This window comes from Triturus cristatus, chromosome 8, assembly GCF_964204655.1.
Source record: "Triturus cristatus chromosome 8, aTriCri1.1, whole genome shotgun sequence".
Taxonomy (NCBI): Eukaryota; Metazoa; Chordata; class Amphibia; order Caudata; family Salamandridae; genus Triturus; species Triturus cristatus.
Window position 1 is genome coordinate 1,323,495,001 of NC_140591.1, and position 27,211 is coordinate 1,323,522,211.

The 27,211-nt window shown below is 43.7% G+C and overlaps 1 protein-coding gene across 3 annotated transcripts in view; it reads right to left on the minus strand.

Moving 5' to 3' along the window:
* Nucleotides 1-27,211, minus strand: part of SAMSN1 (SAM domain, SH3 domain and nuclear localization signals 1) — a 388,340-nt gene that overhangs the window by 11,612 nt on the left and 349,517 nt on the right. For all 3 annotated transcript variants that reach the window (XM_085623046.1, XM_085623045.1, XM_085623047.1), the window contains one exon: nucleotides 15,039-15,189. In XM_085623046.1, the coding sequence (XP_085479172.1) occupies nucleotides 15,039-15,189 (151 nt within the window). The remainder of the gene's footprint in view (nucleotides 1-15,038; nucleotides 15,190-27,211) is intronic.

Here is a 27,211-nt window from a genome sequence, read left to right on the forward strand (position 1 = left end):
GCAGGGTGTCACATTGACACCCTGTTGCACCCCTGATTCCTGCATGTGTGCACATGTGGCACACATACATGCCCTAAGGGCATGTATGTCTGCCACATTGCACACTTCTAAGCGCTTGAAAATGCTTTTACAGAGCCATTCTTCATTTACCACCAACTATTAGTTGGTGGTAAATACCGACTCCACACGACACCCACACACTCCCCCTACATATCATTACAGGATTCGGTATTTACCGAATCGGTAAAATTACCGATTCGGTAATTTTACCGATTCGGTAAATTACCGAATCCTGTAATGTGCGCCCTACATTGCAAAAGCCTAAATACAGGTCGGTAACGGTATAATTACCGAAAATCGGCCGTTACCGACCGGTATTGGGCTACCTACATGAGGCCCTAAGTGTTGTAAGCAGTCTTGAGTTATAAGACAGAATCATCTCAGCATGACGATTTCTATGTAATATAGAAAACTGTGTGCACCAGGTATTAAGCTATGTACAAGTGCTTGTTTTGCATTCTGAAGATGGTCTATCTTTAATGTTTTCACCCCAGTATGAAGGCTGCAGGTAGGATAATATTTAGAACCTACAGATGTGGCCTTTTTTAAGCGAATAGTGTATTTCTTGCCAAGTGTTGCATAGAGGCTACACTTTTCTGAGTAGATAACTTTTAATACTCTGCAGTTTATTTCTCATGAGAGTTTTACTGTCTACAAGCAGTATGTTACAGAGTAGGCTCTCTGCATAGAGTGAACACTGTTTTAGTACCAACTTGTCTACTCACATCAACTTCATTTGTTAATGTGGGTTTGGCAATTGTCAGGGGTTCAATAGAGATAAAAGCTGTCCATAGTAAGGCATTCATTTTGGAACAGACGTTCTGTGTTTTTAAAAACTTGGCTTTCTTTGAACAGTTGTATACAGATTGAACACCGCATGAAGCAAGGGTTTTTTATATATCTGTGGTTGATTGTTAGGTGACTATATCAGTGACAACATTAACGTTTTAAACACAAAAAACACAGAAATTCACAAGTTATAGTTAGCAGCGCTAACTAGACTATGCGCCCCAGCAGTGTACTACTTATGACCTAAACGCACCCGATAGGAGACGCGGCCAAAGATAGCCGCAACATAATACGGAGCAAAGGTATGGCACATTCTTCAGCCTGTTTTCTGCATACAAGAGTGCAGCTATAGCACATGACACCCTGGATATGATAGCCATGAGCATACAACTTCTCTTTATTGGTCTTGCACTTTTGGATATTTCTGTCACCTGTTGGACTAACTGGAATAGGAAAGCCACAAATTGAACGAAATTGGACTACATATATTGGATTCAGCCCTTCTTTGGGTGCTCAGGCCAGATTTCTCTGGCAGTGACTGAAAGTAATAAGCAAGGAGCCTATGACAATACCCCCTACCACTCACCTAAAATTAGACAAATGGGTGGTCCTGACAAAGGTGGGTGGTAATTGTCATTCCCACTGAAACATGTGTTGACCTGGTTGCTTTGAACCCTCAACCGACAACATCATTGCGGATATTGTTTGAAGCTTTCTCTCCATCAATCTCAGAGGTGTATGTTCACGTGGTTGGGGGTGTAGGTGCGAGATGCGAGTGTGTGAGTGTGCTGCTGCATATGAGGTTAGAATGGCTATGTGTGGTTGATTATATAGGGGGCACATCACATGGTATTATTATTATTGGCCAATTGCTGTTTGTATAGCTTCTAAACTGGTCTTAGCATGAGATTCAAAAAATATTTGATGTATTATAATGAAGAACAGCATATCTGCACTTATGAATAACCTGTGGTTTCACAAAAATGTTTTTAACCTCTTCTGTGCCCATGACGAGATAGTCTCGTCATGGAGCACGGTTGCGCTGTGCCCATGACAAGACTATCTCGTCATGAACCCCACCCACTAATGCAACGCCCGGCACAGGAGGGGGAAAGGGCGTGGCACTGAAGGGGTTAACTTTGTATAATCCGATCAGTTCTTGTTTTTTGTATCAATGTGAACACATTTTCGAAAAATGTTTTTTTACAAAAATATATAATAACAATATATAAATGATTGTGTCTATATGTATGACCCAACAAGTTTCATGATGGACAGCCCATAGAGCTTTAGTTAACCTATAAGGAAGTAATACAGGCCATGTGAGAGTATTATCTGGTATTCTCTATGACCTCACATATTACATCAATCATGACGTTCTATAATATAATTTATGACATCACTGATGACGTCATCCAAACTTCTTTTGTATTCATTACTCTATAAACTAGTATGGCATTAGAGGCCTGAAAGTAAGTATAAAATAGCTCAGAATATTATGAAGCATCATTAATGCAAAAACACAGCGGTTCCCAATCTTTACACCGTGGCACCCCAGTGCGTCTTCAAAACAAGCCAAGGGCGCCGTGAAAGGGTGTCCACCAAGCACACAACAAGCCAGGTAATAACAGGGAAGACTAAGTATTGTACAGCCAACCGAAGCAATGTGTAGCCTGTCACTGCCCCACACCTTCAATGGCGGTTTTTAAGATATGGCAGCTAAAATCCATACTGATATACATCTGCATTTGAAGAACGAGGAAGCAGAACAGCTCATTGACCTTTCATGGAACTCAACATTGAAAGTAAGGAACCAATCTCAGTCACTGCTTGAGTTTTAGTATCAAACTGTGGCTGAATACCCAGTGATAAACAAGAGAGCCCTGCATGTTCTGATCCTATTGACTACTTCTTGTGAAGCTGGTTTCTCAGAAGTTTCCGTAATAAAGTAAAAATATGGGCCAAAATTTAAACTTGAAAAGGAAATGTGTGTTTTTATCTAAAAAATACCGCCAAGATTTGATGAGCTCTGAAAGAAAAAAACAAGCATATACATCTCACTAGGAGTTTAAAAATAAATATAGTCCTTTTTCTACTTTTTTTAAACTTGGACTCCATGGTTTTTCCTGTTAAGTGAAAAACATATTTTCTACAGAAGTTTTTAAACTTTTGTTGTGCATTTAATGTTACATGTGTTAAAAAGGTTGTTAATACATGGAAACATTTTTGGCCAATACTATTGTATTGACTTAATTCAAGTTTTTTATTAAAGAACTGGTATATTTTTATTTTGATACATCTATGATTATAATATCTCAATCAATCGTTCAATAAATGGTGATTTGTAGAGCACGGCTAACCACCTGTGAGGGTATCCAGGAGCTAGGATCCTGCTGCAATCAGCCAGAGAACCAGGTCTTGAGTCCCTTTCTGAATTCCACGATAGAGGGTGCTGTTCGTAGGTGAAAGGGAAGGGCATGCAAGGACTTGGTAGGTGAAGGAGCATCCTCCGCTGTAGCTTCTTTGGATGCGGCGAGTGTGGGCGAGGGCGGAGGAGCGCGGGTCTCTGGTGGTTTGTTGGTAGCACAGGCAGTGGCTGATGTATGCTGGTCCCAGGTCCAGCATCTTAAATTGCCATCTTTTCTGGACGTGGAGCCAATGGAGATTCCTGAGGTAGGACACGATGTGGGTCTATTTGCAGAGGTTAAGGATGAATCTGGCCGCCAAATTCTGATTAATTTGGAGTCTCTTTAAGAGCTGGGTGGTGATTCCTGCATGGAGTGCGTTGCTGTAGTCGAGCCGGTTGGTGACTAGAGCTTGGTTGATGGTTTTCCTGGTGTCGACGGGGAGCCAAATGGAGATTCTTTGGAGCATGCAAATGGTGTGGAAGCAGGCAGAGGAGACTGTGTTGATCAGCCATTTCATGGTGAGTTTACTGTCCAAACTGATGCCAATGTTTGCAGGCGTGGTCTGTTGGTATGGATCCAAGTTTGGTACGCCACTAGGTGTTGTTTCCAAAGATCAGCACTTCAGTCTTGTCCGTGGTCAGCTTTAGGCAGTTGGTCTTCATCCAGTCGGTGATGCTCATCATTAAGTTGTGGAAGTTGGTCCTGGTGATGGCGTGGTCTTCTGAGAGTGGGAGGATGAGTTGGGTGTTGTCTGCGTAGGAAATTATGTTGCGGCCATGGATTCTGATGATGTCAGCCCGTGGCCTCATGTAGGTTTTAAACATGGTGGGGCTGAGGGATGAACCTTCCAGGATGCCTCAGATGATGCTTTTGGGTTCTGACGTGAGGGGAGGTAGGTGGATTCTCTGGGTTCATCTTGTGAGAAAGGACACAATCCATTTGAGAGTGCCTCCCTGGATCCTGATGTGGCAGAGTCTCTTGATGAGGGATACGGTCTCGCACTCTGCTGATAGTTCGAGGAGGATCAGGGCGGCTGTGTCTCCTCGGTCAAGGAGGGTTCCGATGTCATTGGTGGCAGCGATCAGGGTAGTCTTGGTGCTGTGGTTGGGGTGGGAGGTATCCTGCAGGTTGTTGTTCTCCAGGTGTTTGGTGAGTTATTGGCCGATGACCTTCTCAAGGGCTTCGGAGGGGAAATGGTGCAGAGTGCGGTGGCCCTTGAGGTCGCGGGGGTCAGCAGAGTTTCTTGAGGAGGGGTCTGACCTTTGCGTGTTTCCAATGATCAAAGAAGGTGCCCGTGATGATGGATGTGTTGAGGATGGAAGTAAGTTTGCCGCTGATTTCCTTTCTCCCTAGGTTGAAGAAGTGGTGGGGGTCTGTGGGTGCTCCGGAGTAGATGCAATCATGTTGGCCGTGGTGCTCTGTGTGATGAGCTGTTCCCATGCTGTGAGCAGAGGATAGTAGCTGATATCAGTCAGCGTGAGGAGACTGTAGAGGTTGATGAGTTGGGGTTTGAAGTTGCTGTAGATGGTGGATATCTTTGTTGTGGAAGTAGTCCACCAGGGTGTTGAAGAGTTCCTGGGATGGGGGAGATTGTGTTCTCAGTGGCTGCTGGGCAGGAGAAATCTCTGACGATGTTAAAGAGTTTCTTGCTGTGGCTGGATGAGGCTTTGATGCAGTTAGCAAGGGCGCGTTTTTTCTTTTCTTTCAGATGTTGAGGGCTGATTTGAAGTTGGCTTGGTCAGTAGGATCTTTGGTAGTGCACCATCGTCTCTCCAGTCATTTGAAGTTGTGTTTCATGATCCTGAGTTCTTGCGAGTACCAGTTGGCTTGTTTTGTGGATCTGCTGGTCTTGGCGGGTTTGATGGGGGTGACTCTGTTGGTGCATTTGGTGATCCAGGTGGAGAGATTCTTGGCAGCCTGCTCGATGGTGGCTGTGGGGTTGGGCTGGGTGGTGTTTAAGGCATCTATCCATTTAGTCTCTGTCTCTTTGTTCCAGCTACAATGGGAGGATCTGGCGGTCCTGGTTGTGGTGCACAGTGCTCCTGCGATGGTAAAGTGAACAATGGCTTGCTCGATCCAGGTGAGTTTGGTGCCATGACTGTACTTGACTATCACAGGCCGTGAAGATTGGGTCAAGCATGTGTCCTGTGCTGTGCCTTGGGTTGGTGACCAGCTGAGTGAGGCATATGTTGCCAGTGTTGTGCCGGTTGCATGTGTTCGCTGCTCGGCCACACTGTGGCTTCATTAAGTAGGTCCCGGTAGGGGAACAAGGCGTTTGGTGACAGGAGGGCAAAAACAGGTGGGAATGAGCAGGTGGCCCAGAGGCTCCAAAAATGGCATGGTACAGGGGAAAAAACAAGAGTTTTCTATAAAAGCACAAATACGGATAAACAGTTGCTAATAGACTGGAAAGAATAATACAGATACAGGCAACGGCACAAAACAGGGGAGGAAAAGTTATTCAGGGAAGAACAATGTGGCTAAAATAACTTGCTAAACTCACTGGGAACAGAATACAAGTGCAAGCAGCCTTCATCGGCTTCATCCCAATTATTTTCAGGGAGAAAAATGGAAGTACTCCCAAGGCCATGCTTACATCACTCCACCCGCCAATAAAAAGTAACATGATGGGGGTGCCGTGGCAAACGACCAATAGGTCAAGAGAGCCGTGGGTCAAAAGAGTTTGGGAACCACTGACCTAATGTATTACATGATTTGATCACAGCCAAACTTCATTTGATAAAATCTCCTCTGGTGATTCCTCTACATATTTCTTATGCAGCAATGCTCGTTATTACAGTGGTCGTGATAAATAGGGTAAACTTTTTGACAATTATCTCAAAATATGAAAAGAGCATGCAAAAGTGGAATCTTTACATTCCAGCTCGGGTTCACAGATCTGTAAAGACGGTGATATTCTACATGAATTCACAGCCTTTTAACAATCTCTTTATACTCCAGATCACCACCCTACCAACTATGATATTGATTTTTTTCTTCAAGTTCTTGACAGATTGCCACCTACACACCTGACTTATCCAGTATAAAACAGGATGTTTCCCTTTCTGAATTAACTTATGCTCTTCCTCTCTTGAAGAAAGACAAGATGGTTTCACTGTAGAATATTACTCCCTCTTTGCTCCTATACTATTACCCAAATTGTCATACTTATTTTCTTCTTTTTCACCTTACACTACCAAAGGCATCTTTTTGAATTCATTTTCTGCCTTATTCCAAAAGAGGTAAAGATCTTACCTTATGTAAAAATTATTGCCCTATATCCTTAATTAACGTGAACTATAAGATCTTTACTAAACTTCTTACATAAGATTAGAATCCTTTCTACCTAAATTGATTGGCCCAGAGCAGACTGGTTTTTATTCAGGGGTGCATGGGCTCTGACAATACTGGTCTCTTTTTTCAATGTCATAACTAAAGCCTGTATCCTTAAATTCCCTCATTATGTTATCACTATTGAAGCCTAATAAGCCTTTGATAGACTTAACTGGGCTTTTATTCTTAAGGTTTTACACTGGAAACATTCTTTCCCACATATCCACACTGTACAATTCTCCCAAAGCTTCCGTTACAGTGATTGGTTTAACTTGGTTTAACTTCTTCATACTTCGTACTTCAAAGAGGCATCCAACAATGTTGTCTCTTATCACCTCTCTTATTTATCCTGGCATTGGAACCATTTCTTTTAATGCCTCGCATGCTCAGGACTGAACCGTTCCCTCTTCTGCACACAACAAGGAAATCCCTCTGCATTTTTTTTCAATGTAATGACGATCGGTGTGCATGGCGCGCTGACATCATTACATTGAAAGTGAAATGAGCCAATCAGCTCATTTCACTTTCACTGCCTAAGTGTTCGTGAGGCTATCGCAACCCCAACTACATAGGCAGACGGGAGAGGTATCATTGGAAAGGGGAGAGTCTCCCCTTTCCATTGGTACCCTTTCCTAGTGGATCCCTGCTTGGGGATCACCACAGGAGGGTGATCCCTGTGCAGGGATCCACTCCATTAGGCACCAGGGAGGGGGGAGCTGCTCCTTGGGCAAGGGCTTTTCCTACCCCCATATTTTTGGGCCAGATTAAAGATGGGAGAAATAGCCCCTGATCTGCCCACCCCAGGTGTCAGGCCCCTGATGTGTCCCCTTACAATGGGCATGCCAATGCCCCCAAAACTAAAGAGACAGTCTTTCTGCCCCGTGGGGAGCAGATGGGGGTTATTTCCCCCGATCTGCCCCTCAGGGGGACTGAAAGCCCACTAGGCACCAGGGGCTATTTTGTTTCCTTGTGCAGGAGTGGGGTCTGCCCTGAAGGGGCATACCGATGCCCCCACCCCCCCAAAAAAAAAAAAGCACAGTTTTTCAATGCCACTGTGAGGCAGATATGGGCAACAACCCATGATCTGCCCTCCTGAGGGGGAGCCAGAAAGCCCACTAGACACCAGGGACTGTATTTACTTTGTGTAGGGGTGGGGCTAGCCAGAATGGGCATGTCGTTGCCCCCAGCCACTCAAAACAAAAATGGGCAGATGGTGGTTATTACACCTGATCTGCCCTGTCCCCCCGGGTTGGAGCAGGAAGCCCACTAGGCACCAGGGATTTGTAATGGCTTTGTTTATGGCATGTTAGGGAGCGGCCACAAAGGCAAGGGCTGCGCCCCTTTTTTATGCATACATTTTGCCCGTTTGGGCAGATCAGTAATATTTTTAGGCTCATCTGCCCTCAAGCGGGAAAGAAAACTACTAGATACCAGGGAAAATTTCTGTGTGTGTGAAGTGGAGTTTTGCTGGCGGTATGTGTGGGCTTGCGCTTGGTGGCGGTGTGTGTAGACTGGCACTTGCCTGGCAGTGTGTGTGGACTGGCGGTTGGTTGGTAGTGTGCTTTGGATGGTACTCGGCTGGTGGTCAGCGTGGATGGCGCTTGGCTGGCAGTGTGCATGGACTGGCACTTGGCTGCCTGAGTGGGTGGACTGCCACTTGGCTGGCGGTGTAGCTTGTGTGGCTCTTCAGCTTTGTTTTACCCAGAGTCCTCAGCAAACCTCAAATTTAGCTAAAAAGTCACATTTTTCTCACCTATCTGTTTGGCAAAGTTGAAGGATCACCACGCCAGGACAACTTCCTACCACTCTGCATTCCCCTCGATCTTCTGATAAAAATGATACCTCAATTGTGTGGGTGCCCAAAGCAGAGTCAGACTAAAAACTTATTTAAAAAAAACCTTCCCCTTATGGACATGCTTTGGTTCCCCCTCAGTTTTTCATTGTATACGTTTTTAGGTTGACTCTGCTTTGGGCACCTACACAAGTGAGGTATAATTTTTATCAGGAGAGGGGGGATGCTGGGTGGTAGGAGATTTGTGCCAGCACGCTGATCCCACACAGGAATGTGAGGAAAATGTGATTTATTTAGCTAAATGTGAGGTTTGTATGGGACTCTGGGTAGGAAAACATTGGGGGATCCACCCAAGCCATGCCTCCCTGAACTCCCCCGGGTGTCTAGTATTCAACATCGTCTGGGTTTTGTAGATTTCCCTAGATGGCTGCTGAGCCCGGGACCAAAAACGCAGGTGCCCCCGTGCAAAACCAGGTTGTTTTGTGATCGATAGTTTTGAAGTCTCCACAGTATTTTTTGGGCCAATTACTGTTGCAAGCACTAGGCCTACTACATAAGTGAGGTATTATTTATATCAGGAGACTTGGGGGGTTGCTGGGTGGGTGAAGGTTTGTGGCTCCCCACAGATTCCAGAACTTTCCATCACAGAAATGCGAGGAAAAAGTGTTTTTTCTAAAAAGTTTGACATTTGCAAGGGATTTTGGGCAACAGAACCTTGTCAAAACCTCACAAGTCACCCCCTCCTGGATTCCTCTGAGTGTCTAGTTGAAAAAAAGTTACAGGTTTGCTAGGATTCCCTCTGTGCCGGCTGAGCTTGTCCCCAAAATCCATAGCTAGGCTCATTGCAAAATAAGGGTCTGTTTTCATTGGAAAAATGTCCATGTTGCATTTTGGGTCATTTCGTGTCCCGGGTTTTAGGCCTATCCACACATGTGAGGTACCATTATCATCATGAGACTTGGGGGAGTTCTGGGTGGATGGGAGTTTGTGCCACCTTGCAGATTCCTGTACTTTTCATCACCGAAATATGAGGAAACTATGTTTGTTTTGACAAAGTTTGAGGTTTGCAAGGGATTCTGGATAACAGAACCTGGTGAGAGGCCAACACGTCACCCCATCCTTGATTCCCCGGGGTGTCTAGTTTTAAAAAATGTACAGGTGTGCTAGGTTTTCCTAGGTGCTGGCTGAGCTATGGTACAAAATCCACAGCTTGGCACATTGCAAAAAAGGGCCAGTTTTCACGGGAAAAATGTGTTGTGTCCACGTTGCGTTTTGGTCTGTTTCCTGCCACAGGAACTAGGTCTACCCACACAAGTGAGGTACCATTTTTATCGGGAGACTTGGGGGAATGCTGAGTGGGTGGAAGTTTGTGGCTTCCCATACATTCTGGAACTTTCCATTACAGAAATGTGAGGAAGATTTTTTTTTTTTTTTTTTTTTTTACAAAGTTTGAGATTTGCAAGGGATTCTGGGTAACAGAACCTTGTGAAAACCACTCAAGTCACGCCTTATTGGATTCCTCTATGTGTATAGTTTAAAAAATGTACAGGTTTTCTAGGGTCCCCTGGGCTGTGGCTGGGCTAGGGTTCAAAATCCAGAGCTAGGCACATTACAAAAAACGGGTCAGATTTCACTGGAAAAATTTGATGTGTCCACGTTGCGTTTTGAGCAGTTTCCTGTCACGGGCACTAGGCCTAACTACACAAGTGGGGTGCCATTTTTATCAGGAGTCTTAGGAGAACAGAGAATAGTAGAACAAGTGTTATTACCAATTGATTCTATGCATTTCTGCCTTCCAAATTTAAGACAGTGTGTAAAAAAGACATCATTTTGAAACGTGCCCTCTAATTCACATGCTAATATGGGTACCCACAAATGTGGTGATGTGCAAGTAACTACTGCTTCTAAACTCCAAATGTTGTTCCCATTTGAAATACAAAGGTTTCCTTGATATCTGTTTTTCTATTTTACCAAATGAATTGTTGTATACCGGGTACACAATGAAAAATCTTTGCAAGGTGCAGCTCAGTTATTAGCTCTAGGTACCTCAGGCTCTTGGTGAACCTACAAATCCTATATATCCCCGCAACCAGAAGGGTTCAGCGGTCTTAACGTATATTGCTTTAAAAAATCTGCCATACTTAGAAGAAGTTACAGGTGAAAACCTAGGCACAAATGGCTGTTTTTTCTACTCAATTTCAATATTGTTTTGTTTCAACTGTTACATTATATAGAAAAACCTTGAAGGGTCTAAACAAATGACCTCTTGCTGATTTGAAAACTGTGTCTACTTTTCATAAATGTATATCTTTCTTGGATTCATTATTGGTTTAACACCTATTCCTGCCACTTACTGGAAGGAGGCTGAAAGCACATACAAAAAAAATGGACAATGTCCCACTAAAATGCCAAAACTGTGTAGAACATTTTGGCTTTCTGACAAAGGTCTGCATGTTCCTGAAAGCTGGGAAGATGGTAATTTTAGCACTGCAAACCCTTTGTTGATACCAGTTGCAGGGAAAAAACCTGACGATTTCTTTTGCAGCACTATTTTCCCATTTTCCCCCCCAAAAACAAAATGTTGCTGTATTTTGGCTAACTTCCTGCTTCCCTTCAGGGAAATCCACAAACCCTGGATACCCTTAGAATCCTCAGGATGTTAGATACCATATGTGGACAAAAGGTTACAGGGGCCTAAGTGCGAACAATACCAAATAGCCCAAAAGGCTCATCGCGGGGGGCGGGAGGATGCTGAGCAGTGTAGGGATTAAAAGTTTCAAAACCCATTGATCTCCAGTTTCCAATGTGAGTCCGACCATTTAAAATTAGCTGAGTATGCGGAAGATATTCTCTTTTTCATATCTGATCCTGAAACCGCCTTACCAGCTTTTTCTCAAGATATCTTTCCTTTCTCAAACGTCTAGTTATAAAGTGAGTTTTGATAAAACTGAAATTTTACCCCTGAATAAATACTATTATAAACAACTATTCAGCTCTTCTGTCTTCACCTGGGCTCCCATTAAATTTAAATATAAAGGACTTTGGTTTAATAATTCTATCTCTTCTTCTATTTCCCTTAATCTTACAAACCTTCTTTTTAAAATTGAATCTCTTCTTTCCAAATGGGACACTCTTATCTCGGTGGGGTTAATTGGATGCCATTAAAATGATGATCACCCCCATTATTCTTTAAATTTGATCTATGATTCCAGTCCTTATCCTTCACACCTACTTTAAGTAAATTACTTCACTTTTATCCAACGTTTTATGAAAAAAAAAATCTTGTATCTCTCTATTTAAACTCAAATGCCATAAATGTATTGGGGGAGTGAACTTTCCTGACTTCCTTCAATATCATAATGCTTTTTCTCTTCAGCTTCTTTTTGGTTATTTAAAAACGCTTCCCCTTTCTCACCACTTTGGTCATCTATAGAGAAATCTCTTATTTCTCTTCTGGAATTTCATGTCCAATCCTCCCACCCCCCACATTTATCTTCTCCAATTTTTCAACACTTGTTTCAGGTACTCCCATTGTGATCTCATTGCTCGTCATTAAATCGTGTGACCTTTTTCTAATTACCCATATGGTGTAATTAGTCAATCTATCTCAATAATATACATATTTTCTGAAAGCATCGAAACATAAAGAAATTCAATGGATTAGCGATCTATTTTATGTGATATTCAACCCTCTTTTCCTCAAATCCAATAAAAATGTAATTGTTCAAACTCCTTTCAACCTAGCTTTTATTGAACCTCTTTTTTGACATCGTGGTACATCTACCTGAAACTTCTCCTTAAGATCATTGTACTCATTCTCGACCACAGACTCTCTCCCTGATTTATAAATTGTTAATTTCTTCCCCAACCTTGAAACTTACATCTCCATTAGAATCCTTAGGGGAAGCTGACGTGGCCAACTTCCCACTGGGACAAAATGTTGCTTAAAAATCACAAAACATCTAGAACGGCTGTTCTTATGCAGACACTATTTTTGGTTTATAATAGACTTTACCATACTCCAAAATCCATGTCTCATTTTGTTATTACAGGTGATTCCAAATGTTGGTTGTGTCTATTTCCAGAAAGTTACCTGAAGCACATGTTATTGTCATGTCCCACTTACATGCATTTTTGGCATAAGGGTTGGAAACAAATTAATCACATTTTTTGAGTCTTTATTTACTTTCGGCAGTCTGTTTTTAGGTAGCCTTCATGACGAATGCCAGTCTGATTTTTTCAATAATAAATAGCCATTGCTTTTCAACAGATTGCCATTAATGAGAAATGCACAGCTAACATCTCTTACAAAGCCTGTTGATAAGCAGTATCCCATCACCTTAAACTGTATAGACATTATGCATAAAACATACATTTATCTCATTCAAGTGATTTACCATGGTTACCCCTTCCTACTTTTTTAAACACTACTAATGTCTCCTCTTACCCCTCTCAACCGTCACCATATCAGACTTTCAAACTTCCCTCATTATTATTGAAATCTCTATTTAACATCATGTGTACATTTCTGTTATTTCTACCTTTATTTAATTTTTTATTGATTATACTTATTTATGCAATTTTGTTAGTCATGATGATCTTTTTGCAATGTGGTTCAAGTAACCTCATTTCCTTTTTCTCCCCTCTCCTCCCTTTACTCCCTTCTCCTCCCTTTTCTTTCCTTTCATTTCCCTTCTATTTCCTAGAAAACCCATAAAAACCTTCAAAATAAGCTTATGTTGTACCGATATTTAATTTAGCAATATATATTGTAATGCTTTTTATGGTTATATTTGCCTAATGCTCATCATACTTATATATATTGTTGTGATGTTCCAATATCCTTTTTTATTTCTTAATTGTTATGATGTTCCTTTTCTTCTTCATAAAGATTTTTCAAATTCCCTTGCAAATAGTATGCTGTCCATGAATTCAGTTGTTTATTAAAAATATACACTTCAAGGAATATTGAAGTAATTGCTTTGCTGTAGTTTTTGTATCTTGCTGACGGCTGCCTAAATAGCTGAATATTCCAGATTAATAGTGGTATGGTGCTGGATAAGGATTAGTTTGCAATCTACAGGACAACGTCTAGACTGTTCTGACAACTAAGGAAGTTGTTAAAAGCATTCAAAACTGCAGCACAGTCTATAGTAATTTCCCAGAGGTTGTGGCCAAGAAGTCTAAATTAGCCCTAGTCCTGAAAAGTTCCTGGAAATTGTCAATGGAATACTACTATTAACATCCAAACACAGCTAGAAATATGTCCGGCTAAAGAATGATCAGAGGACAGCAGTGCTGGGCCAAAGCTATTCCAAAAAATCCAACACAATCAGTATTAGAAAAGTATCTCATCCTACTGTGATAATTTCTAACCTGGTGATTTTAAGCTCCTGTGCCATTTAAGCAAGCATCTCAGACCCTGAGAATTGGACCTACATTCTGGGATCCTAGTCAGCCATTAAAAAGTTATTGTGTCCACCTGGAGCTTTTGTGATCATCCTTTATTTCTTTAAGTAGAGCTCCTAGTCAGTGTTTACCAAGCTGTGGCAAATTGCTGTTGTGGCAGAGCATGTGCCATACTGAACTACTAAATTTAAAGATGCTTCTTATGGCAGACATCTCTTCTGTGGTATACCTCCTAAATGGATGACAGGAGATGCTATGTAGAAAAAAAGTTGATTGTGACATTCCAATGTTTTCATGACAGAACTGTCATCAAGTAGTCAAGTCCTGGAGCTAGACTCCCATTTTCAGGACTCATATAAATATATTCCTGCAATTATGGGAGATTCCTCTCAGCGCATGGGGTAGAACTGAAATTGTTTCCTGTTTGGAACCATCTTGCATGCAAAGGCATTCACAGAGAGAATGGTCACCAGTAGGAATGTGGTTGGAGGGGTCCCCCTTAGTTGGACAGTCCCACAATGCCAGGTATGCTGCCAGTGTGTTCCCATTGGAGGAACTGCTGCCAGCATCCTAGTGGGAAAACAATGGACCACTGCCCTCTAAAATAGTCAGCATTTCAGAGAGTTCAGTAGATGATTTATCCACCAGTTCTTTTAGGCGGTCCATTTACCACCCAATATTACACCAAGTTTTAGTTGACGACCATCGAGCCTTTGCTCAGAATTCATCCAGTTCTGTACTCCAGAAGATCTAAACTGAGCAATTGCAATACTTGATTTTGATCATTCAATTGTTTGATTCATAGACTAATGATATGAAAAAGGAAGTATAAAATCAAGCCAACGCCTACAATTTGCACACAAAAAACACTATACCTATAGCATCATACAGTATGTGGCTCTACTTTTCTCCTCTGAAACTGTAATTATATTTTTATGTCACTAATGTTACCAGGGCCTTCTAACATCAGATTGTTAGATTGACTGAAGCACGTTTGGTATGCATTCTGCATCTCTAGCTGAGCTGTGTACATGTAATGGTGTGGGAAAAGAATAAAAGAGGAGAGGTATACAGCTGCCTTTATTGAGGGAATTAAATATGACATCCTTCAATAGCACAATTTTAGGAAATATCACTGACAATAGTTGGAAGCACTAAAACAGCGAGTGAATGTGCATGATCTAAAAAAAAATACCATTGGGGAATCTGCTCCAGAATGTAGACACATTTCAGATGTTGATACTCACATTCTAAGGCATGTAGGTTCTCAGCAGCAGCCAGCAACCTGGCCCTGTCTTCTGGATTTGTTATATTAAGTTCAATCAAATGGCTTTCCTTCATATCCTTTAAGTCGTCCAGTGTCTCATAACCATTTAGCAACAGCGTTGAAATCCAGTCCTATGGAACAAAAATAACCATTTGTCATTTTTGCTGGATTGCCTTGTTTTCCACATTATCTGAATGCCATTTGTGGCATTAGTCTATTGAGTTATCCAAATTCAAGACAGACCACCAGCTTACATTATCTTTTTTTAATTAATTGCATGGCACATTTTAAGTTCAGTTGCATCAAACTGCTGCACACTATAACTTTATAACACAAGGCACAAATCAAAACATATACACAAACCATTAAAACAGATGGGCCTTCAAACTACAACATACAGGTGCTTGCTTACTTGAAATCAGTATACACTCCCAGAATCAAGGTGCTATGGTGTAGTACCATTTTCCTGCTTACTTTATCATAAACTAGAGTTGGGGTGATTATGTAATGAAATATAAAAATGCAGTCAAATTGTTAGAGGTACCAACAAGTATGAAGATAATCTCTATGGAAATTAATGACAAAGACATTTGTGATCATAAAATGTTCTTAAACGTTGATTCTACTGACCCAGCAGATGCTGAGACAGAATGCAGACAATAAACACTTTTGTTTGTGCAGAAAACCATTTGACTTTCCAGCAGCGGCGCTATAAAAAGGTGGGTGAATGTAACAACTCAAGTTCACAAGCTCGCATACGCGAAGTGCGCAGCTCAAATTGACATGGTCACCTCTTGCTGCAAGGTTTTTTGCCAACCTAACACCACCCCTAATGTTGTTAGTGGTCACAGTTCTGCCAAAATGTCAGCGGCATAGCTAGACCTTTTGCCAACTGTGGCGGTAACTGCAGTTACCACCAGGTAAGAGTGGGGGGTGCTGGCAATTCCTGCGTTTTCCACCCCACGATGGCTGCAGGTAAGAGCGGGGGGAGGCTGCCACCCCCAAAACACATTCCGCCCGGGCTCTGGAACCCCATCCTTAACCCTCCTTTCCACACCACTGCAATCTGTAGTAATGCACACAACCGCTACTAATGACGGCACTATTTAAATGCATTGGCCTGTCCCTCACACTTTTCTGTGGAGTGTGTAGTGGGTCCAGTCTTTCCCCACACATAAGTGTGCTCTGGCTGAGGTGAAGCTTAGAGCTGAACAAGATGGCTGGTCCATCTTTTAAATCTCCATGCAGGCACGAATGTGGAGCCCCTCCTCCGATCGAACAGGGGGCCCTCCGTATCAACACTGAACTGGTGGCCCATGCTGAGCCTCTTTTGCAACTTAAGCAGGATCCCATGAGGATTTGGCCCCTTCTGGCAAGGTGATCATGATGGCTGGGTGGACTGCTGGAGCATGCAACTAGCAGTCTGAGCCTCTTCGCCCTGTGGCCCTGGCAGAAGGCCTGGGGGATGGGTGGCAGCCTCACAAGGACTCTGAAGCACACTTCCTCCCTTGACCTTGCCCACATTTATTGGAGTCCCTTGTGTGGGACTGCAGACCCCGCCCAGCCTCCTAACATTATGGTTATGTCCCCCTGGAGGGTCTCCTAGAGCCGGGGGGACCATCTTGACTGATGGGGCTGTGGCAGCTTTATGGCCACAGACGCCTTCACTTTGCTCCTCCATATTACCCCACAAGCCATCCATATGGTGAAGAGGAGCAGTTCGGCATCTGGCCTAGCAGCGGCGGCAGGCGCACTCTCCCTCCGCCTGTAGGGGGTGACTGCACCACTTCTGCCATCTTATCTCTGTGGGACCAGAGCTGGGGCCTTCTTGGATGAGCACTTTCCTCCATACCCCCACTACACAACACCCTCAAAGGGGATGGGGAAGCCTGAACACCATTGAGGTAGAGGACTATACATGCGCTTGATTGATCGACATAAGCCCATTCCTACTGAGGCCTACCCAGAGCACGGGATCTGCTGCGGCCAAGAGGGCCCCCCTGGATTTGTGGGAACCACTGCCTGTCTCCCTGCAGTTGCATTCCCTTACGGAGACATGCCACTGAGGGGTACTATCATTCATGGGCAAAATGCCTGGATATTATTTGCCTTAAACCCCCATTGTGAACCCACATGTGGATGGGCTGCTTGTGGCTACCAGGGCTCTTAGTGTGGATGACCACTCACCCTTTTTTCTTCTCTGCAACATTGACCCCTGCTGACTCTCCTCTGCTGCCTCTGTCGTCTAAGGCCAACTGTGTGGGTAATAGTAGTCAGGCCCCGCTGGTACTTGCCTGCATTGCATTTTGACCTGGAGGTGACCAGTCTGTCAACTCCTGTTTTCTGACGTTGTGCATTGCTCACAACCTGCGACTTAGCCCTCCCACCTCCGAACTTAGCTGAGTCCAACATGGAAGTCCCCTTAAGGATATCTCAGCCATTGGCTCTATCCGTACCACATTGGATGCCAAGAAGACAAACCTGACGACCAAGCTGAAATCTGTCCGGCAGGAGGTGTCCTCTCTCTACACCTGCCTGGGCAAAGTGGACTATCGATTGGACAAGATGGAGGGCCGATATGACCGGATACCAGACTAAGGACAGGACATCGAATACCTACATCCCAAGGTTATAGACCTGGAGGACATAGTTCAAAGAGATAATTCAGGATGTATGGGTTCCTGAGGGGGCCGAAAAGACCGTTATGGTGGGTTACCCCACGTTCCTGATACCAGAACTTTTGCATTTGGCTGGAATTCCAATGGAACCACCAGGCCTGGTCCCATCAAGCCTTCCAGTCCAATGGTCCATATCCCTTTATCGCCTGTGTGCTATGCCACCAACATACGAGGCCTATCCTTTTGGTGGCCAGGTGCCATACTGAACACCTGTTCATCAATGATCATTTCATCTCCTCTCAAGATCACTCCGCAGCTATCAATGCTAAATGCAAGTGTTTTCTGCTCTCTTGCTTCCACCTGAAGCATAAGGCATCATGGAACCCGCTGAAATGATGTTGATAATCGACGGCTCCACAAGAAACTTCATGGGCGCGGGTGATCTTGAACTATTCCTGGACTCTCTAGGCTACTCAGTTGTGGATACTATTGTTGGCAATGCTATGACATCTACTTCCCAGAGAGATCGCCTCCCCCATGAAAGCCCAGACATCAGCCCAGCCACATTCTCATGGAGGGACCCCTATGAAGAGAATCTGACAATGCAGGCCTTTATCAGGTTGTGGAATGTTTGCCTTAGGATAGAGACAGAGACGGGTACAGATTTCCCCTGAAACAGGGAGCTGGTGCCTTGGACTCCGGTAGAGATACTTAATCATATCCTTTGCTTCATATAGCATGCTGCTCACATGGTTTCCTTCTTGGCCTCCTCCTCGCTCATTTTCTGGGATTTACAATTGTTTGTATGGCCCCATTAGTTACCTCTTTAAGTGCAACACCCCTTTGCCTCCCCACTATACGGGCCATGGAGCCCCCATACCCACCCTTTGTTAGTTTACCCTGAGCCCAGCTAGAAAGGTTTTGACCACTGTGCCCTAGGGTTACTTGGGCTCAAACTTCCCCCAGTTTGATTCATCTCCAGATCCCACCTCCCACATCCTCCCAGGTCTGCCTTGTTCCTTAGTACCAGGTTACTAGTACACCTGCAGACTCCCTTCATGACCTCCCACCCGCCCCATCCTTGGTGGGTCCACTACATCCTGTGCTTCCATTCTCACCATCTCCATCCTGGCAAGACCTGAGGTTACCCTAACACTTTAACATGACCTCCACCCCTCTCCATGAATGTCGATGGCATGTCACACTATATCAAAGAAAAGAAGATCCTTCATTATCTACACACCATACAAAAGAGTGGACATGGTCCTATTGCAGGAGACTCATCTTTCCTTGGTTGAGTCAGCTAAGCTCAAAAAGGAATGGGTGGGCACGGTCATTAGCAGCAGCAGACAGAATAATTACCATAGTGCAGCCTACCCATGGCACAGTTGCTCAAAGCAATGCAGGGTGGCCATCCTCATATGGAAGGATCTTCCCTGCAGGGTGCATAAGACATGGACAGACATGGAGGGCTGCTTTGTGCTAACTAAGCTACGGATCCTGGATAAGACTGTTGTGGTTGGCTAGATATATGCTCCAATAGCCAGCAAATCTTTTCTGGCATGACTATGCAGGCTCCTGTTCTCTCTCAGCTGAACACGTGTACAGCTGGCTGGGAATTGGAACTTAACACCTGACCTAATCTTAGAAAGATCCAGCTGGGGTGATGCACATAATCAACACAACAGGGCGCTCCTTGCAGATTTGGTTTAGGACCTTACTCTTGTGAACATGTGGTGATTGCTGCACTTGCAAGATCAAGAGTACACTTTTTCTCCTGTCTGCACAGGACGCAGACCCACATTGACTACTATATGATCCATGGACAATTACTACCCCTCATCACCCGTGTACTATCTTTGGAGTGGTCTTTTTGACCATAGCCAAGCACTGCTGGAACTTGATGTTGGATGTGTTGCACTGCATCCACGCCAGTCATGCATGAGGGCCTTTGCCCCTTTGCCTACAGGCAATCTGAGGTTAAAACGCTGTTGCGTTCAAACATTCAATCCTACTTTTCTGACAAAGAGGGCTTGGTTGCCTCTCATAGGACACTATGGGCGGCCAGCAAGTAACACTCCGGGGTGTGATGATGGCAGACCCTGCGACCACAAATCACAATGACTGTTCCAACTTCAATCTGCTGAAGGTGGAGGTGCACTTATTAATGCCACAATATGTGATCTTCCCCTCCCAGATCCTCCTCAAGCGGCTGAAGCTCGCTAAAATTCCCCTGAACTCCTAATTTACTTGGGCAGCTGAGAAAGTCTTTGTCACGCTCCATTGATGACGGTACAAGCATGGAAAAAAGGAAGGCAGGCTCTTAGCCACTCACTTGAACTAAAGGAGCTTCCAACTTGCTATACCTGCGATATGAGATCTGGCATGGACACTGCATCCTCTTTCTCATCCTAGTATGCTTCCCTCTAAGCAACAGAGCAAGGAACCAGGCCAGATGAAGTGAGCTCCTCGCTGACCCCTTTGCATCTGCCGGTACTGCCAGATAGGGTGCAGACACTATAACAGGGGCATTTACAGAGAAAAAAGTGGCCAAGGCCGTGGCAGCACTCCCAACATAGTCCTGGAGAAGACTGCTTCCCCAGCGAATACAACAAGGCGGGGAAACATCTTTCCTTGCTCGTAGTGGACCTAAAGATCATGGCCAAGGTGTTGGCTATGAGCCTGGGTAATGTGATACCCTTCATGACCCAAGTGGGTTTGGCCGCCGTACCAGTGACTATATTTGGGTGTTAGTGCACCTACTGTGGCAGACAAAGGATGACTCATCTGAGCTCCTTGCACTTTCTCTTTATGTCAAAAAGGCATTCGACTGAGTGGACTGACGCTACCTCTTACACGTTATGTGCCGCATGGGCCTGGGTGACAATGTTATTCACAAGGTGCACCTTTTGTACAGCTCCCCAGTGGCGGAAGTCTCCTGCAATGGGTTTCTAATGGCCCTGTTTCCAGTTTAGCAGGGCCCCTAACAAGGAAGCCCTCTGTCCCCTCTACTGTTCCTCCTTGCTCTTGAGCCCCTGGATGCAACACTCTGTCGAAGGCTGGAGGTATCAGGTTTCCCTTCTGTAGATGGAGAGGCCAAGGGTCTCCTCTATGCAGATGACACACTGATTCTCTTATACGCCTGCACCTTTATAGCTGAGATGATATCCCTTATGGATGACTTCTCCTGGTTCTCAGGCTATAAAATTCATTGGTTTAAGTGTGAGGTGCTCTCTCTGTCCTGCTGCACAACTGAAGGCTGTGGGTGGATACAACAGCTGGGGCTTGAAATTTCCCAACATGAAATCCTTGCTTTCCATCTCTCTCAACTGGTGGCCTATTTGGGCTCCCCGAGACGCCGTATTGTGGACCTGTCTAGAACAACGTCTTCTCCATGTCCTGCTTCCCTCTCTGCCACCTTATCTGCTCTTTTCTCATTGACTGATGGCTTCTAGCCATATCTTTACAGCGGCAGTGGTGGCCTGGAAGGAGGCACACAGGTTAGTAGGCGCAACCCCATTATTACAGCAAAAGGCGGCGCTCTGACATAAGGCAGCTCTCTGTATATCCACCCTCTGAGTGGGCCGCCGCCCCTCAGGTCTCTAGGGAGCGACATCTTCAGAATTTCCCCAGGAACCCCATATTTTCTCAAGCTTTCTTGGGCAGCCTTGTGCCAGACAGAACAGTTTTTCCACCCTTATTCATCAGTCTAGGTTGGATTCCCAGGCATGTATCATCTGGACCCTGTCCTGCCTCCATTTTCTGATCACATCTCATGTTGCCATCAGTAAAGCAATGTTACAAAATAGAAGTGTATAGTAGTCTAGTGTTTGTTTCCCCCACATGCTCAGGGTTACCGGCTGTGCAATAAGTTCTAGCATAATATCTTGGATTGGTGAGATCCTTCAACTTACTTTCTGCCAGTATCCTTGAATTCTTGAAGCCACAGATCATGTGCACCGGAGCGCCTCTCTGTCAGAAGCCCCATAAATAGAGATCCATGTCAATTGCTCCCATGTTGAACAATATTGTCCTTATGAAATATGCTCAGTGGAGTATTTTCAGATGGATTAGTTGGCGTCCCGCCCGTATTGCTACCTCGCGCAGGTACTGGCACGCTTTTCCCCTGTATTTGTCTTCTAGCCTCGCATTTTCCATAAGTCTGTTTAGGGGCGGGAGTTTGTTAATCAAGAGAGTGAAATATAGTTGGGACAAGGAGTGGCTGGTTATAGAGGCCCCCAGAACCTTGTATTCCAGTGGTGTCTCGTCTGATGAATTCCTGTAGCAGCTCCACATGTAATTGCAAGAGAAATCATAGTTGCTGATACCGGAGGTATTGGCTTCCTGTCAGCTTATATTGTTCCTGTAGTTCGGAGAAGTTTATTATCTTATTTCCTAGGTATATGTTGCCCATTTTACATATACCCAGTAGGTTCCATCTTCTATGGCCCTCTATGTCGCGCAGTTCCTTCAGTATCTCGGAGTCCCACAGTGGAGTCCCCAATGTCAGTTGACCTTTCCAACCCAGGATCTTGTGCCACATCTTTACCACAACGGCTGTAGGGGCCGTTAACAGTGTCATGCCTTGTTCGCAATAAAGTCACCAGACATATCTCTCCAGGTCCATAGACTTTCTGTCCACCATCAAAGATGATTCCTGTTGGGTGTAAAAGGCCCAGTAGTTGATCACTTGTAGTTGTGTCACCAAGTAATTTAATTGCAGGTCTGGGAGGGTGATTCCGCCCTCCATGGACTGTTTGGTGAGAGATACCCAGGCAATCCTTGGCCCCTCTATCCCGCAGCATTTCTCATTTCACTGAATGAAAGAATCCATCTGAGACTCAAATGGAGTATTTTATAACACATGGACGAATTTCTGTAGATAGATCATTTTATAGAAGACAGCTTTGCCCATCACAGATAGTGGAAGTCGCCACCAACGTCTTGCATCAGAACTATAAGATTCAAGTATATGCCTATTATTTACAGATATCACAGGTTAGCACAACATAATACTCGCTCTAAACAATTAATTATCCCCATTTACTGTGCCCAACTGATTCCTCACACATCAGTACTATATTAAACTCTTGTAGACCTCTCTGAGAAACGAGTAGATCATTTAAGAGCTATTATATTCCAAATTGTCCATACACAGAGTCATTTACCGCATGTTGCTTGCCCAATCTTTTTTTGATGGACTCACACCAGTTCTGATAATGAATGAAATGAGACCTAAGGACTCTCTAAGTCTGTTTTCTGGGGTTTCATAACACAATGAGGTTCCAACCAGTCAATATAAACAGTGCCATAAACATACCTTCCTAGCTTCACTTCAATACTAGTTATCTTACAAAGGTATAATTCAATTTAAGTAACGAATAATCACAAAGGCAACATTGATTTCAAATAGTTCATGTTCCAATATTTACTAAATATTCAGAATATTTGCCATAAAACACAAGAATAATTTGCAATTAAAACCTATTTCGTTTAAAACAATAAAATTGTTTATGGAGAAACACACAAGAAGCAAACAATCAGCAATAAGTGAATATATGGTTTTTGTGCTAAGGTAAATATTCAAAAACTTCATAGTAGTGTTCCCTGATTTGAAGGAAAGCAGTTGGGCAGTACAATGAATTCTTTCTGGTTATTTTGTAGAAATATATGCTAAATTATCTTGGAAATGTCCCTTTGTTTTAAATTCATTAATCCTTTGTCACTGATAAACGCTTTGAACATATTTTGACCCTTTACATTTTGAGGGTACTCTCAGGACAGGGACCTGGTGTTATCTATATAGAAGAGGGAAATCATTCTTTACCATACTCCATGACTGCTTTCCTTAACGTATTGTGCCATAAATATCACTCCGATGGGTAAAGACTTTCAATAACTCCAATAGGGCAATACGTCTATAAATAATATTTAAGACACAATAACTTTGCATCGCTATTAAAGCACATGAATGGGCGGCTGTTGGAATTGAGATTACGTTTATACCTACTTGAATAAAGAAGGTAGTACAGAATGCACCTTTTTAATGCAAGAAGCATCAGGCACACCACAATATTAACTTTTCTTTTTATAAAGAGTTGGCACAAAAATCAGTTAAGAAGTTTCTTTGAACTCCGGATATTTAAGAAGAAGCACCAGCCACACACAGCACCATATCTGACTTGGGCTTAACCGGCAGTAGTCATTATTGGCGGTCACATACAATGTCATTGGCCAAGGGGAATGCAGTAAGTGAGGAGCAAACTGTTGCTTAAGGTTTCCCGCATATGTTCTAAGGCTGTTGCTTTTCCAAGAAGATTCAATGGATGGATCAGTTCCATTCTTTGTCACTAGCCCAAGCCAATCATTACAGTGAGTTGCATAATAGAAAGTAAGATGGCAGCCGCATGCAGTTTAACGTTGAAACAGCTGAAAGGCTCTCACTGGGAACTCGTCATTAAACCAAAGGCATTTGGAGGTAAACTGTCGAAGCCCAGAGGACATAATTTGGAGAACGAATACAACAAGTTCTGACCTGTGATGTCAGTATGTGCTCATGGGAAAACCAAGAAATTTGGTTGATCACATACCAGAGTGAATCCAAGAGCTAAAGGACACTGATCAACACTGCACCATCAACGAATGTTACTAGGCATTTTCTGGAGATGACAAGAAGAAACTATCCACAAAGTTCAAATGCCAAAAACAAGACACAGAAGAGCGGTTGATAAAACACACTTTATATAAAAGAAGATGGCGACGTTATGTGAACCATTGAGAGGTGGCTAAAGTGGGAAAGACATTCAGTCAGAGACTACAACATGCATGAAGTGTCAAATGTTCATCCAGCCAATTTCCTAAGATCAGAAATGAGTACCTTATTGATTGACACTGTCTTCATTCTAGAAATACAACTTAGACTCAACACCGCAGCCAGAATTTCTTGAGACCAGCAGGTTGTCATCTCTGAGGAAGGATGTGCAGACTTGCATTTTTTGGGAACATTAATTTTAGTTCATATTTTATTAACAAAATGCGATCTGCCACATTGTGACTCAAGCGATTGCAAGGCCAGGCACAGCCCTCTTTGAAGTTCACAATATGATTAGCTGAGTTGCTGTATAAATGTGAGCAGAAAGATTATATGATCAGGTATGAGGGCCCTGGAGTGTAGAATTTTCCCAAACCTATGGCTTAGAAACCATAAACCAATTGAGGTCCCAAGGGACAGGATTTGGAAGGGAGAGGAAGGACGCTCCCATTGATGTAGAGCTTGGAGGATATGTGGGGTACAAAATCTGCTAGAAGAAGAGGAACAGGTAGCAGATAGGATTTTATAAGGATAGGTGTTGGCAAGCAGTTTGTCTCTAGTTCTCTTCTGACTTCCTTCTAAATATGACACAAGAGAGCATGTTCATCCTTTCACTTTAGGTATGAAAGCGACCTTTACAGCCCATATAGTTCAGATATTATTCTTATCCATTAACATATGTGTTCTCTAGAACATTGCGTCTTTTCCCTGCATATCCAGTTCATGTGAGTAGTTCATAAAGGCACATGAGAGTGAGTAATATAGTACTGCAGAAGTACTACTTTACGCACTCCAAAATACGTTTGTGAATAGCCCCTAAAATGGGACTTAAATTGGGAATATTCAGGGATCCCTCATATGCAATTAATTCAAAACAAAACATCTGCACCTTCTTTGCACTTTTACTAATAGGGAGTTGAATGCTCCCACCTGATTCACATTGGCATTTAAGAGTAGGTAAAAAAGTACTAATGTAGTACCACTGCCTGTACTCAAAAATGCTTTTGTCAATCGTCCTGTAGTGTTTATCTTGAGGGTGGATGATATTCTCACTGCTCTTTCATCATATTCCCTTTATCTACTCTTCTTTTCTAGTTATATTTGAACTTTTCCTCTGTTCGTGTATACTCTTCTTCCTGTTCTTGCAATCTATGTCACTCTTTCTGGTGCTGTTATCAAATCTTCCAGTCACTGTTTATCGTTTTTGGTGTTTTCTACTTTCTCATAATACATTATTATTCCTCTAGTACGACCCTTTAATAATCATTTCTTCATGTGTTTCGGGAGCCATTAGATTCAGTGAAATCCGCTTTAATGCAATTTAGGTTCCTTGAGCATTTAGCATTCTGCAGCGTGTTTCATCTTCCCTCATGCTTCCATCCAGTATTCATTAATCTCCAGTTATTTCTCAATTTGTGTGATTTGTTACTGCACTGCGATTCTGAGCTCATGTAACTTTGGCTTCCATCATTACACTTGTTTTGGGTTGTTTTAGTGTGTGCCAAAGATGTTAGGGGAGTAATTGGGAGGGAGGGGCGCCAGCAAGCCCCTTTGTACCTGTTCCAACAACCGCTGCCGGAAAAACCCCACAAAAATGGGAAAAAACACCCCCAAAACTGAAAAAAACTAGGAAGGTAGGGTGGGGACAAAAAACCTACTCTGCGCAGCGCTCCCAGCCACCAAGTCACCAAACCTTAAATGGTGGCTGGGAAAGCACGAAAAAGCCCTATATACATTTGAGCTAGTAACTTAAAATTGGGCTACAATTGGGCTAGTCGCAATGTAGCCCAAAGTACCCAAAATGGCAGCTTGCCGGCCAGCCCCTCCCCCTCCCAATCCCCCCTTGGGAAGGAGGGGGGCAAACCAGCATGAGACCAGTTTTTTGTGTGTGTAAAAGGCCGCTTTATTGAAACAGGTGCATATCACAATTTATATAACCTTAGCAACTGCCTTCCAAAACTAAAACCTCACTATACATGAATTTATTGACCCCTTGTTCCCCCCACCCCTACGATCCCCACATCAGATCCCCCACCCCGCAAAATACAACATAACATTCCATAACTATAATTTTACACAATCCTACACAAAATAGCATTTACAAATCCTAACCTCCCATGACCCAAATCCCTACCTGCCTTTGTGCAACTGTAACTAACCAACCTCTAATCTAAACTTAGCCTACCTAGTTACCCTTTCCCTGCTCCTGCTCACAAACTACCAACATTTAACTAAAAACTACAGCCAATCCTGGCCAACTTTCAACAACCCCGCCACCCAGAAAAAGACGGGAGGGTAGGCAGAAATGCCGCCCCCCCCCTTTTCTGCCCCCCTGCCTCCTAGGAACCCCCCCAACGTGTATGAATGCCCACCAGTCTGGCCAGAACTTCCCTCAGTTCCAATAAATACAAGTCCATGCCCAGCCGGGCTAAATGGACCCCATCACCTCTGAAAAAATCCGGCGTGTCATACCTAATATCCCTGTGCGAAATCCTGAAAATTCCCAACTGATGACAAAATCGCACCATTTCTGTATTAAGTTTACGCCTGGCCTTGCCCACCGCCCCCAGGTTCACCGCCCCTGTCCAGACCCTACGAGGAACAAATTCCGTCCAGACGACGGCACAACCGGACCACTGACCCTTGATCAGAGCCAAATCCCGCTTCATACATCTCATTAACGCCAGGCCAGTTTCCCTCACCATATCATTCTCCCCCAAATGA